General features: G+C 46.0%; 1 protein-coding gene and 2 long non-coding RNA genes across 9 annotated transcripts in view; 1 reads left to right on the top strand and 2 right to left on the bottom strand.

Moving 5' to 3' along the window:
• LOC309354443 overlaps window positions 1-14,794 on the bottom strand; it is a 609,149-nt gene that overhangs the window by 182,660 nt on the left and 411,695 nt on the right. The window lies entirely within an intron of this gene.
• LOC309354404 lies at window positions 1,382-3,265 on the bottom strand. Its single transcript, XR_014162263.1, has 2 exons — window positions 2,956-3,265; window positions 1,382-2,671 (listed from the first exon to the last, which is right to left on the bottom strand). It is a non-coding gene; the product is annotated as an uncharacterized lncRNA (long non-coding RNA).
• Window positions 3,536-14,794, top strand: part of TLK2 (tousled like kinase 2) — a 38,966-nt gene continuing 27,707 nt past the window's right edge. For 2 of the 7 annotated variants that reach the window (XM_081883989.1, XM_081883983.1), the window contains exons 1-2: window positions 12,222-12,278; window positions 14,686-14,757. In XM_081883989.1, coding sequence (XP_081740115.1) covers window positions 12,267-12,278; window positions 14,686-14,757 — 84 coding nt within the window. In that variant the 5' untranslated portion in view covers window positions 12,222-12,266. Of the gene's footprint in view, window positions 3,966-3,996; window positions 4,178-4,349; window positions 4,382-4,830; window positions 4,956-9,195; window positions 9,279-12,221; window positions 12,279-14,685; window positions 14,758-14,794 lie in introns of those variants that run through there. The other 5 variants (XM_081883985.1, XM_081883987.1, XM_081883988.1 and 2 more) reach the window with 5 other exon arrangements.

Below are 14,794 nucleotides of genomic sequence, written 5' to 3'. Positions count from 1 at the left end.
GAAGGTAAGAAGTCTACAGCTTCCAATTCTGGCTTGAACTTGGAGTAACTACCATATTTTTTGCTCTATAAGACTCACTTTTTCCCTCCTAAAAAGTAAGGGGAAATCTATGTGCGTCTTATGGAGCGAATGCAGGCTGCGCAGCTATCCCAGAAGCCAGAACAGCAAGAGGGATTGCTGCTTTCACTGCTTAGCAATTGCTCTTGCTGTTCTGGCTTCTAAGATTCAGAATATTTTATTTCTTGTTTTCCTCCTCCAAAAACTAGGTGCGTCTTGTGGTCTGGTGCGTCTTATAGAGCGAAAAATACAGTATATTAGCCTACTGCTTAGTGCAAACATGCAAGATGGAAATGTGATTTATAACACTGGCTTATTCACTAACATATAATGGGGAATGAAGTTAGTTTTTTAAATGCAAGCAGATTCTCTCATCACCTGCTCGTGAAAAAAGGGGGGGGGCATAATGAAAAATCATTCTGACCAGTTAAGAGCCCTAATTTTGGATTGTACCTGCAGCTGTACAACGGGTAAATGTAAGTTTTGAACTGCTTATTTGCTTTCCATTTCCTTCAGACACTTCATAAATTCACTCATGTCTCCATAGTACAGCCAGTAGTTGATGGAAACTTCTCTAACTTTGGTTCTGTGAATTCAGACAACACGGTAAACCACGGCTTGCCTAAACCATGGTTTGCAACATCAGCTTCAAATGCTAGCTTCTTGACCCCAAAATGAACAATTTTGTGAGCAGGTTCCACTAAGGAGTTTGTCTTTAAACATGGTTTGCTAGATTCAGGCTTGTGCCCTTCCCACTTGCCTCTCAACAAAGTGACCATGGGTCAGATGTCACAATAAACCATGGTTTACTCTTATGGGAGTCATCCTAGTTGAATTGACTTGTTAACTATCCTTGCCCTCTCTTATTTCAGCATGTTTGTGAGTTCAGAAAATTATGTTTCTGTTGTTTGTTGACAGCATTTTAGTCTTATGTCTGAACCCTAAACTATGGCTAGTTTTAATTATGGTTGAAAGAAGCCATTTTCATAGTCCATTCTTTGAAGTTGCCTTTTTTCAAGCAAACTAAAGATTAACCACGGTCTGTAAAATTTATTCAAATTTTGAGACTGGTTAATCAAAAACAAATAAAGGCTGTTGACCACCATACCCAGAAGAGAGAGATAAGCCATAGGCTCACCTACTCATTCCTTCCACAAATATACTGTGGCTTATTGTGATTCCAAATGGGTAACAGTGGTTAGCTGAAAACATAAGAGAAACGTTTGTGCCCTCTTTCTGTCTGCATTAGTGGGGATGACTGTTCTTGCACATACTCTCAGGGGGCGTGCCATGGGCAGGTCAGCAATAACTCACACGGTGTCAATGAAGTTAAGTCTCTTTATTCAAAGAATAAAAACAAGCTCAGAGACCAGGCCTAGCGAGCACAGCAACTCTTCCCAGTAGATCTTGCCCCGATGAGTCAGTTGTGAGATCCCCACCTCCCCAAGTCTCCTTTCCCAGGTCCTTCCCAAGCAATCTTGGGTTCCTTCTTCTTGTCTCTCATTGCTCCATCTTCTTCATCTCTCTGCATGTTCTGGTAGACTGGGGAGAGGGGAGCTGGACGCAGCAGGAGGGGGAGACCCCTGGCTTCTTCAGCAGCCTGCCTCATCTCTGCCTCTCCCTCCTCTCTAGCCACCTCTTCTGCCACTGGTTCTGGGCTGCTCTCTGCCACAGCCTCTTCCTGCTCACTAAACCCTGTTGCCTCTTCAGCCTCTGACTCCTCCTTCTCCCAGTCTGTTCCCTCTTCTCCCTCTTACCACTCATCATCATCATTCCACCACCAATCCTCTGGCCCTCAGCCTTCTTCCCCTGAGGGTTCCCTTGGGGGTTCCCCAGCTGGTGTCTCCCACTGCTCCTCTGCATCCAAACCAGTTCATGACACATACTTAGCACTGTGTGAATTCCTCCATTAGCTCAGGTGTGGGAACCTTTCTACCCTGAGGGACCAGATTGTCATCTTCCCTAACCCCCAACGGGCAAAGTTTGACAGGTGGGCAATGACATCAGGTGACCTGTTTTCCCCCTTGCAGAGTCTTCAGAAACCCCACTGAAAGCCCCATTTGACACAAACTTGGACTGGTGCCAACAAATACCCAACGTGGGTGTGGCTTGGCCAAAATGGCCTCAGGCTAAATGGGGAGGACTGGGCATTCCCCACCCCTGCCTTAGCAATAGCTTTAAACAAGCCACTGTTTCACAATTATATCTGAATCCCACGAATTAATCTAGTCATACGCTGTTGGGCTTTCTCCTGGATCCAGCAAATGAAGAAGCCACACACACAAACCTTTGTCCTTTGAAATAAACCCCAGCACCTCCACATGCCTGCTTGTGATTCAACCTGGTTTTTCCCCCATGATGCCTACACCTTTCCAAGGCAAAACATCCATCCATCTCCCAACTAATCCTGTACCCACTTACCTGGGAGCAGCCTCCACTGAACTCGCGCTGATCGGCTTTTGAGATACATCATGTATAGGACTCTTGTGAATTGCTAAACCACCTCACGCCTTTTGTACACTCACATTCTCTCCTCCGGGTCAGGAAATCCCCCCCACATGCTCACAAATCAGCCCAAACACTTCCGCATCCTTCACTTCCTCCCGCAATGCCACTGATGAAAAAACACACTGGTTGAACTGTATATATATATATATATATATATATATATATATCTCGCCTTGAAGCTTCCGAAGAACAAGAGCCACACACCCCTTTCCCCTTCTGCAAATAACACCCCCAGACCCAGAGCCCCATCCCTTTGGAGACAAACCCACTGCCTGCACCTGACCACAATGCAGAAAAAATACCCACCTACCTTAAGTCCCTATAATACAAAGGCGGCCACGCCCCCCTTGAATGAACCACCTTCCTGTGTGTATCCCAACACCCCCTCGCCCAGTATATGGGTCCATTCTTCGTTTTGCTGGGACCCCCCCAAGAAGGAATGAAGTCTCCATGCCCTTCATCCCTTTGATGAAAGCTCTGACTCAGCAATTTTTTTTCCACCTGTCACGCCGGACACGGTCCTGGATTCTGAAACAATCCCCACGGTGGGGGGGTGGCGGGGTGTCCATCCGCTTTTTGCAAAAGCCCCGCTTAGCCTGGTGCCCGCAAACAAGGCACGGTTAAATAAAATTTAAAAAGCAACATGCAATGCAATGCAGCCCGGGCCCTCCCATCGCCCCACCCCGAGGTTTTTAGCACCTCCTTGCACTGACCTCTCCCCTTCCCCCAACCTTTTTCTCACCACCACCGACTCAACCTCCCCCCCCCGCCCCACCTCGCGCACCGCGCACACCAACCTCCCACCCGTGCAAATCTCGCGAGACAACACGTGCTTTCACAAGTGGTTCCCCCCCCAACACCTCTTCTCCTTGCACCAATCGATCCGGGGGCTGGGCTTAAAAAAAAAAAAAGCCTAAGTAAAGGGGGGCGGGGGAGAAAGGGGTGTATAGGCGAGAGCTGGGGGGGGGGAGAAAAGTGAAATGTGGGGGGGCTGCCCCGCCCCCATTGATCGCAACTTGCAACCAACCCCCCCACCTGAATAGCATTTTGGGGGGTAAACGCCCCCCCTCTCCCACCCACCCATCCCTAATCCCTTCCTCGGGGGAAAAAGAGGAGGAGGAGGAGGAGAGCCCCAACCCTCTCGGGAACGAGGCTACCTTTGCCGGGCGGGGAGCCTACGCGAGGCCGGGGATTTTACGGCCTGCCTGCTCGCTTCTCTCCCTTCTCGGTCTCCGCCGAGAGGGCGCGGGAGGAGCAGCTGCTCTCCCACCGCCACCTTCCTCCGGTGATCCCTCCTTCTCCATCTCCCCGTCTTCTCCTTGGGGCAAAAAAGGGCCCTGCAACCAACCAACCGGCTGGCCCAGGAGCGAAGCCCAGCCGAGCCGCCGCCGCCGCCACAGGTGAGAGAGACCGCGCGTCCCGGGCATCCCTTGCCTCGGCCCCACGTTGCGGACGGGCGCTGCGGGGAGAGAGAGGCTCGCTTCTCCCGCGCCGCCCTTCCATCCAGGCCGTGGCCGGCGGGAGAGCGGGCGAACAGGCCGGCCTTCCCCTGATAGGCCTAAGGAGGGTCGGGGAAGAGGTGCGGCGGCGGCGCTTTCCGAGGGAGGGGTAGGTAGGCCTTGCAGCTGGGGCTTCTCCTTCACCCCCAGCTCCGTTGCCGTTACACTTGGTGACATTTTATTTGAGGGGGGGTCAACGGTCTGTGTAGGCCTCGCCTCCCCCCCCGTCCTATCGGTTGCTATAGCAACGCCGCGGAAGAAGGGCTAGTGCGCCCCCCCCGTGTCCCAACCTCGGGAAAGGGGCCCGGGTTACTATGGTAACGTTGTGGGGGGACGGACCCATACATGCCCGTGTAGGCCTTGGTGTGTGAGGAAGGGGGGAGAGACCCCCCTCATATTACTGTGGGGTTGTTTTTATTGGGGCGACGTGTGTGGGGGTTTTTTTGGGGGGGGAAGAGGTAACGCGCGTGGTGGCCGTTCTCTCGTGTAGGCCTCGAGACTGGCCTACGTTGCCTAATTAGAAGTTGCAAGCCCGGTGGGGGCTTAAAATAAGGGCGAGCTGTGGGGGGGGGCAAGCGCGCCCGGGCTGTTGCTATGGGAACGTTCTGGTCGGTTGGGGGGGGGCGGAAGAGCCTCCCTCTCGCGTGCTGGGTGGGGTGGGGGGCTCCGTTGCCTTGGTAACTTTCCGTGGTTGGGAGAGGGTCGCGCCCACCCGTGTCCGTGAACGGGGCGCGGTGGGGTGGGTGGGTTGCCGGGCCTAGAGGTCTCAGGTCCTTGGGCCTGGTCGTGAGGGGATTGTTTTGTTTTCCGGTCAAGGGGAGAGTGAGATGTCAGCGGCCTCTGGGGACGGCAGGCCCCCGCGGGTGGGAGTCGCCACAGCTGGAAGTGTGGGTAGGGGTTGTTACTGCTTATTTAAAATAAAAATGGGGGGGTTGATAGGTTAGCAGGTGTTAAAGCAGGAGGGGAAAGGGGTGCTGTTCTGTCACTCCGCATTGGAGTGAAAGAGGTGGTCCCCATCCCATAAGAACAAGTGAGTAGGCTTGGAGTAAGGGGATGGATGCTTGCCTGGGTGTGGAGAACACTTATGCAGCGGGTGTGGAGAACCATTGGCTCCTGTTTTAACTACAGTGGTACCTCGAGTTACATATGCTTCAAGTTACAGACTCTACTAACCCAGAAATAATACCTCCGGTTAAGAACTTTGCTTCAGGATGAGAACAGAAATCGTGCTCCGGCAGTGCAGCGGCAGCGGGAGGCCCCATTAGCTAAAGTGGTGCTGAACAGTTTCAGGTTAAGAACTGACCTCTGGAACGAATTAAGTACTTAACCCGAAGTACCACTGTATTGTGAATTCCAACAAGGTGGTGGTCTCAAGTCCTAAACTGTAGGGCCATCTCTTGAGAAGTCAAGGATAAAGCGAGCGGGATTGGAGGTTACAAAGTGAAATAAAGGTGTCCGCTGGAATAGCAAGAAGTAGAAGTCAGGGCGAGGGGGACACTCAATTGAGGGACGTTAGGTATTCGTTTATCATTTCATATAATGCCACGAAACAACAGTTTGTTTGCTTTATCGTCATTCCGCACACATACATGCATGCATGAGAGATGCTCAATTCCCACTTCAGGGAATTTAACATGCCTTGAGGGGAAAGTGATCAGAAGTCTGTTTAAAACATGCACAAATGCCTTTCTCAGATGCCCGCCCACTTTAGGGGTTCAGAAGTCCCCGAGGTGACAAACCCACCTTTGTGTGGCTGCTTTAAACTTGAATGCTTTTAATAATTATGAATGCTTCATTATCTTCCCAGCTGGTTCCTTTGTAGCTTATTGAGTTGTTTTAGAAGCCTTATTGGGAGATTTTGGAATGTTTGTAAGCGTACTCAATTAGAACCATTTTCTTCTAATAGATACTATGATTTATAAAAAAGCCTATTTGGACGTCCCATCACATATACTGATATGTATATTTCACAGTAAAGTGTGGCTAAGGTTGTAGCCGTATGGTCATATTGTTGACATGTTCTTCAGACTATCACCAGCAACACTACAGCACTGCCGTCTTATTTATCTGTTATAAGTCAAAGATGGGGAACCTGTGGCCATCCATATGTTGTTGGACTTCAGTGGAGTTGTCCATCAGCCCTAGCCAGCATATCAGTAGTTAGAGATGATGGAAGTTGTGCAACCATATCTGGAAGGCCATAGGTTCCACACCCTCGCTATAAATATATAACTAGACTTTCCATTTTAAAACATTTCAGTGGTTGATAGCATGATAACAAGACTATTGAACAGCTAAAAGGAGGTAGCAGATAACAGATAGCAAATACAGTAGTACCTCGGGTTACATACGCTTCAGGTTACAGACTCCGCTAACCCAGAAATAGTACTTCGGGTTAAGAACTTTGCTTCAGGATGAGAACAGAAATCGTGCTCCGGCAGCACGGCGGCAGCTGGAGGCCCCATTAGCTAAATGGTGCTTCAGGTTAAGAACGGATCTCTGGAACGAATTAAGTACTTAACCCGAGGTACCACTGTAAAATGCTAAAGAAAGATGGGGAAATGAGGTTCCCTGGGAAGGGAGTTTCAAAATCTGGGTGCAGCTGTATCCCAGCCAAACACAACTGTGATGTTGGCAGGATTCAGAAGAGAGTCTCCTCAAAATATCTTAATGAGCGGGAGAAAGCAGTCCTTTAAGTATCCTGGCTGCTGTTAAAAACTCCCTGACTAGTGATTTTTAAAAATTCCACTTGATGCTTTTTCTTCTGCTGCAGTCTTCTAGAAAAGTGATAATGGGGACAAAATGGAGAGCAAACAGAACAACTGATATGAAGTCAGTAGCTGGTTCCCACCCCCCTTCCTCTTTCTAAAGGGTATTGGTGGTCTTCAGGAACGTTCCTTCTAAGCATGTGCTAGAGGTCCAGAGTGATTCAGTGTTTTAACTTTTAGTTGGGGAAATGAAAGTGAATAAATAGTTCTGGAAACAATGCCTTTGGAAAAGTGTGAGTCATAGGGACATATGCACTTTGGTTTTCTACTGTTCTGGCAATCAATTATTAAATAATTGCTCCGTTTAGGTGCTATAACACAACCTGAACCATAGTCTAGGGTTATGGGAACTGGCCTGGCCTCCTTCAGGGCTTGCACTTTTCTCCTCCTATCCTTTGACACAATCGCAAAAAGGAGATTGGAAGTTTCTTCTTCGGCATTGCATATGAACTCTAAACTATGGTTAACTTTATACTTTGTGGAACCAAGCCATCTTTATAAACTATGGCATGAAGTTGGTTTTTCCCCCCCTTACCATATTTAAGATTAAACATAGATTCTTTTAATTATAGTTTAGTATTGCCTCTGAGCCAGTCTGAAATGTTTCAAGAACTCCCAAGAACTCTTGCTATACACATACGCTAGCTCTGTTGGTAGAGCATGAAATCTTTAATCTCAGGGTCATGGGTTTGAGCCCCATGTTGGGTAAAAGATTCCTGAATTGCAGGGGGTTAGACTAGATGACCCTTGTGGTCCCTTCCAATTCTACAGTTCTATTATCTGACCCATGTTGTGGCCTCTGTTTCTGTTTTAGTGTTTGGTTGTGTACTCTTCAGCAGTCAAGCTCATGGTAGATCTGTCTAGGAAGATGCTAAAGGGAATTGAGAAGAAAATAGACCTTGTCCCTTTGTTATCCACAAATGTTTTCATTTCTGTGATATTTTTAGCGTAACTTTTGAGGGGTTGGTCTAGAAATTGCAGGGTAGAAGAATGCATGGTCAAGGATCTATCTCTACACTGAGGAAATGACTGTTTTGCTTGCAAACGCATATGTATTATTTCTGACTTTTGTAAACAGGAATGAAATATTGTATTAGCTATATTTACTAGTTAGGTTGACAGTGAACTTTTTGAAACACAATACATTTGTTTCACTTGTTTGACTTTATTGTTAGTGTATGTTTAATTGTTTATAAGGGACCAGATATTGTTAACCAACTTCAGAGGAAAGTTACTAAGAGTGGCTTCACATGAACACAGAGGAGAACCCATCAGCAAACTGAAGAATTGTGCCACACTGATGGAGGACCAGAATCTCCGAGATACAACATTCATAGGAAAATAGGCTTCCAGTATATTTACAGTCCTACGCTGGTTGCCAAATGCCTTGGAACTCGTAGATTTCGGCTTCCGAACAATTGAAAACCACCTGCAGCCAATCGGAAGCTGCTTCTTGGTTTTTGAATGGTTCTGGGAGTCGAATGGACTCCTGGAACGCATTCTGTTCGAGAACCAAGGTACAACTGTATATGGAATAGAAAGGCCAGCCCCATGTCCTGTTCTCTATTAGTGTTTTGATGTGAAATGTGGTTAATGAAGGGAGATTGTCCAGTACTTTTGAGCTGCCAGTGGAAACACATGTTGCTACTTTGGCAGAGTGTGATTTGCAAATGCAGTATCTTCAGTGTTCTCTTGCTCTTCATAGGAAAGCATGGGATAGCAACAACATGTTTCTCAGAATGAGGAATATTCTGTATTAGGGTCAAATAGGTCCTTCAGAAATGAACATACCCAGTCCTGTATGTGTGATACGGGACTGAAGCAATTAAATATATATATAGTGCATCTCAGCATGTTAGCATTTGCCTTTTCTCTTTTTAGGAGTGGTGAATTGCTATTCATTTCCCCTTACAATCTCAGCTTCTTGATTACTGGAGATCTTACGCGGTTGCTACTAATGATATTATGTTAAAAATGCTTGTTCCACAGACATTTACTAGGGTAAGAGAGAAAGGAATTTTGGGTATCCAAACTGTGCTCTTGATCCAGGTGGGGAAGGATAATTAAATCACATTCACTTGTGCATAGTAAGGGAAGAGTAGTTAGTCCATACACAAAGAAACCACCCAGCAATGCCGGGGAATCATTTTATTGGCAAAATAAGAATTGTTACCCACAGTTCTGGTTATAATGACACCATTTAAAACAACAGTGTTGTATCACTATATACCCCTTTATGTTTGATTGGTTAATGCTATTAATGTTTCCTTATATTAATGTTTTGACTTCAACCCAATAATGGCAAGCTTTAATTATTTCTGCATTGGATACTTATACACTGTGTTGTCTATCATTGTTGGCAGATATGATGGAAGAATTGCATAGCCTGGACCCACGACGGCAGGAACTGTTGGAGGCCAGGTTCACTGGAGCTGGCGTTGCAAAGGTTGGTATCAGCACAGCTCACTGACCAAAAGCATGTGTACACAACCTTTCATTTGAGGCTTGGTGAACATCAAATGATCTAGAGTGTCAACTTTTGGCATCTTTTACTTGCCGTCATGCGGATGGAGAACACTGCTGAAGCAAAATGCATGTATGACCTCTAAATGTTCAGAAATCAAACATACTTCGAAAATAATTTGGCATTCATGACCTCTGCAGCTCGTTTTGGAGTTGATGTGAAAAGTTCATAATATATGAGCAGTGAGCATTAGTAGAAGTTGAATGCTTTTTATCAGTTGAGTAATGAACTTACCTGGGAAGCTTGAGAAGTTACCTTCTCACACAATGCTAGACATTCCTATAACTAAAGTTTCTTTTCTGTTCTTATATCAAGTATCTGCTTTTGGTAACTTCTTTCATTCTTTGTTTTAAATCCCACATCAGTGTTGATGGCTGTCAGGGGTTCAGGAGTGGAGGCACAGGAGAAGGAGGAAGCGGAGAGCGAAGGGGAACAATCCGAGGGCAGTGTAGGTGAGGAAGACAGTGGGGCAAGAGATTCCATGAGTCTGTCCAGTGAGTCGGAAGATTCACAGAAGGGGGCACCCATAGCCAGGGCAAGGGAGTTCCCGGGAGGGAGGCACCAGGAGCAAGGAGCCAGCGGTGACTCCCAAAGCAGCAGCTGGAGATCGGGACCAGTTTCCCCACCAGAGCGTAGCGGGGGGGGAAGAGTCCCAGATGTCAGGACCGGTTTCCACTCCAGGGGAAAGAGAAGATGAGGCAGGGCTGACCACGCCCCTGTCGCTGAGTGAGGAAATAGAGGGGAAGTCAGATCCAGCGAGCCCCCCCGAAGGGGGAAGCAGTGACAGAAGCAGCGTAACGGTCAGGAGGAAAGTTGCCGGCTGGGCGCGCGCGCGCCAAGTTCAAATACACAGGCGCGCGGGACAGCTGGGAGCGAGGATTGGGAGCCAGGTCCTAAAGCACGCCGGAGGGAGGGGGAAGAATCCGGAGACTCTTCAGCATCAGAAGAGTCCAGAAAGGGCAACACCCCGGCGGGCAGAAGGACCCAGAGGAGAAAGGAGCAAAGGAAGAGGTGGAGCAAGGCTAGGGTCTTGAACTGGTGTCTGGGGGGAGGAGATTCAGACGGAGCTTCAGCGGTCTAGGGTTGAGACGTAGAGCTGCGCGCCGCGGCTTTGGAATCGAAACTGAACCTTAATAAAGACTTTTGTATATAACAAGAACTGGCGTTGGTCCTCTGTGAGCTGGGACCTTAGGCAGCTCTGACCTTGGCATTCTCTTCCGTCAGCCATCTCCAGTTCTCTCAGGTTTCTTCTGTTTTCACTAGCATATCATAACATCATCCAAACTAAATGTTCAAGACTGAATTGCTCTGTGTTTCATCTTATTTTTATGGACGGAGTTGCATGTTGAATTGGTTGCAAAAATGGGATCCTGACATTCTTGGGATTCTTAGAAAAACAGCCCTCAGCGACAATAACAACTATAATTGGTTTTTAAAGTGCCTTAGGTTTTATAGGTGCTTCAGAAAGATTCAAAAACTACAACACCCGCTCTTAGTCTTATAGTATAATGCAATACAAAATAAAAGGAAGAGGCAACAACAAAATAAAAGGTAATCTGGCACCAGTTCTTCATAGTTCTAAATTCTTACAGTCGATACAGATTACCATATTTTTTGCCCTATAGGACGCACTTTTTCCCCTCCAAAAATGAAGGGGAAATGTGTGTGCGTCCTATGGGGCGAATGCAGGCTTTCGCTGAAGCCTGGAGAGCGAGAGGGGTCAGTGCGCACCGACCCCTCTCGCTCTCCAGGCTTCAGGAAGCTATCCGCAGGCCTTGGGAGCTCCGTGGGAGTTCCCGTCGGGCTCCCAAGGCTTGCGGATAGCAGCATGCATCCTGAAACCTGGGCGCGCTCCATAGCGCGCCCCGGGCTTCGGGCAGATATCGGGCAGCCCCACAAGCTCGGGGGACAGCGAGGGGAAAATAATTTTTTTTCTCCGTTATTTCCCCCCCCCCCAAAAAAAACTAGGTGTGCCCTATGGGCCGGTGCGCCCTATGGGGCGAAAAATATGGTATATAAATGCAAATGTTGGTGAAAGGAGAGTCTGGTAGTCCTCTGAGGCTAGAGGAGAGCCTGCATGCGATAATCCTTAGGTGGTACTCCTACTCAGAGTAGACCCATTGAAATTAATTGACATAACTAATTTAGATTAATTGATATCCGTGGGGCTAATCTGAGTAGGATTTAGTTGAATTTAACCCCTTGCTATCTCTGCTTATCCGTGACAGCTGCTTCTCACCCTAAACAGGTAGCAAATAAGTCTGTGTTACATAGTTCCCATCACAGACATGTTGCTAGCCTGCCAATAATAGACTGGAGCAGGCATAGGTAAACTCGGCCCTCCAGATGTTTTGAGACTACAGTTCCCATCATCCCTGACCACTGGTCCTGTTAGCTAGGGATGATGGGAGTTGTAGTCCCAAAACATCTGGAGGGCCGAGCTTGCCTATGCCTGGACTGGAGGATTGTTGAAACAAAGTTTTTGTAGACCATATTTGATTTGGAACTGTCATCACTTGCTTTGGGTTTCATTAAGTTTGATTTTATGTGCAGCCAAGTTTAGCGTATTCATTTTTGCTCCATTAAATCTTGTCATGAGCTTATCATTTGGCTTTGCAGTATTTCAAGAAGGTTTTTTAAGCTTGCGTCTTGGGCTTTCTTAGTGAAAACATTTGGGAAATTAATAAAACAAGACAGTCTTGTGCCCCCCCTCAAAAAAAAAACAGCTGGGAATTGGGGGACAATCAGGAATGTCATGCAGTTTTGGTTCACATGACTGCAATGAAGGTGGAATTGGCAACGCCTCCTTACCTCTTTGAGGGACAGTTTCTTATCTTAATTTTAGGTCTAATTTTGAGGTCCAGGTTGCTCCACTTCAAAGAAAGAAAGAAAAAGATTCAAATTCCCGAGATGGCCAAAATGGTACTATTTTGGTATTTTATTAATAATAATGGTGTATACATTTTGTTGTTGTTATTTCAACTTATTAGTTGCTTGGCAGTAAAAAGTCTCCAAGCAATTTACAAAATGAGAAAGCAAAATGCAAAGCATACGATGAGAAAAAGAGCAATCCATTGCAGTAAAAACCATACAATACAAACAAATCCAATAGAGCATCAGCAAAAAACGTACCATCAATAGTCACAATATCATCCTCATTTGCCAAGTAGCTGGGAGTAGAGAAATTTTACCTGGAGCTGGAAGGGTGTTAATGATGGCACCAGGTGGGCATCACTAGCAAATGTTGTACTTAACACAAATCAACCTAGCCACTGTGTGTGTTTTGGAGCTTCACGTTCCTTCATGTAGTTATTCTAAACTTCTTCATGTAGTTATTCTAAACTTCTTCAAGGGAAATATGATGAACTAAATCCCCCACCACCCTTTTGAGTAATACCCCTCCCCACCTTCTCACTATATAGTAGGGTCTGGAAACTTCTGTTTCAGTGTATCTGAAGAAGTGTGCATGCACACGAAAGCTCATACCAAGAACTAACTTAGTTGGTCTTTAAGGTGCTACTGGAAGGAATTTTTTTTTGTTTTGACTATGGCAGACCAACACGGCTACCTATCTGTAACTAAATCCCCCAATTTCTTTCAAAGATCTCATTGCTGTTGGTTCATGTGGATAGTCTCTCAAATCTTTGTAACTCTTCTGTTATTAGTCTGTGCGCTGACTTGCATGTCGACATTAACCTTACTTTAACAATTAAATTTGCCAGCCAATTCCATCGGATACTCCCAAACGTAAAACTTTCCCACGGTATTACAAAGGTATTATGGGAAAACTTTAGGTTATTAAAAATACACAAATTGTTGTTAAAAAAACAGATAAGTCCACCATCTTTTGAAGACTTTTTGAATGAATAGGATATGGTTGGTGAGATAAGCTTTTATGTGTGAACTGAAAAGGAACTTAGGGAGAACTAGCCCTATTTGCCGAGCTGAGCCTTTTCCCTGATGTATTAATGTGCAAGAATTTTTTTGGTTAGTTATGTGAGGCCCTCATCTTACATCTGAAGTAACATTGTCAAGACACAAGTATACCACCTGAGTGGAGTTTAAAGCCAAAGTATTCATGTGTGTTTCTCTGCAACCAGAAGGACATTTTTATTCAGTGCTTGGGCATCTGGTGCAGTTCTACTGTATAGTTTGTTGTGTAATTGTAGCCAATTCTTCCTTGTATATAAAGATAGGAATTGGCACTTAGGTGAGAATATTCCTGTTGCTTGAGAGTCCTGTTGGTAATGGGAGTCATAGGTATTTATGCTCTGATGACTACCCAGAGATTAAGGTTTTTCTTTTCCCCAGGTCCACTGAACGGTCCTTCAATTTTTGTACCTCTATTCTCAACAAATATTTAATAGGCATGCCACCTTCCTGTTTGGTGTACTGTTTGATCTTTTTCTTTTAAATGATTTGATTTGATTTTAATATTGTATAATTATTGCATGGTTGTAGCCCATCCTGCGATCTTGTAGTAAAGGGTGGGCAAGAAATTTGTTTAAATATATAACACCCTTCCCCACTAGGAACAGATGGCAGTGGCGCCCAACATAATGTCAGGATGCAAGTGTCCTTGTGTCACCAGTGCTCCTTAAAAGCTTTTACATCAATTTTTACACAAACAGGTTTAACCAAGTAAATGCAAGTTTTGTTTCATCCTAAGCTTATAGCATAGGGAGGCAAACTAAGGCCCGGGGGCTGGATGCCCAGTCACCTTCTAAATCCGGCCCATGAACAGTCCAGGAACCAGTGTGTTTTTACATGAGTAGAATGTGTCCTTTTATTTAAAATGCATCTCTGGGTTATTTGTGGGGCATAGGAATTTGTTTATTTTTTCCCAAAAAATATAGTCGGGCCCTCCACAAGGTCTGAGGATCAGTGGACCAGCCCCCTGCTGAAAAAGTATGCTGACCCCTGATTTATAGTCTTTGGTTCAGGTGGTAGGTACCCTGGAAATACTTTTTGCATCCTGTACCAGAATTGGATATGGGAAGGGAACTGCACATGTGCAAAGAAACCAGGAGCTAGTTAGCACCAACAGAATTTCCTGTGATAGGTTTTGGCACTATGCTGTTCAGCATTAGAACTGAGATTTTTTGTAAATGCACCAAAGAAAGAGATGATTACTTTAATTTCTCATTTGTAGACAGTTCATTGCACTGAAAAAGGATGCAACAAGTCTGAGTGTGTGTGTGTGTGTGTGTGCGCGCGCGCGCGCGCGTGCGTGAGAGAGAGTGAGTGAGAGAGAGATCCTTTTCTGGGGAGTTATAACCATTTTCAGCATAAGTAAATAATACTTTCTCTTTTTTGTCTATTTCACCAGGGGCCCCTGAACAGTGAATCTTCCAATCAGAGTTTGTGCAGTGTGGGCTCACTAAGTGACAAGGAGCTGGAAGTAAGTGAACCTGGTGTTTACTGGACAGCCTGTCCTG

This window comes from Podarcis melisellensis, assembly GCF_964234715.1.
Source record: "Podarcis melisellensis genome assembly, chromosome: 13".
NCBI lineage: Eukaryota > Metazoa > Chordata > Lepidosauria > Squamata > Lacertidae > Podarcis > Podarcis melisellensis.
Note: the sequence above shows the minus strand (reverse complement) of the source record. Positions and strands in the feature narration are given on the sequence as shown.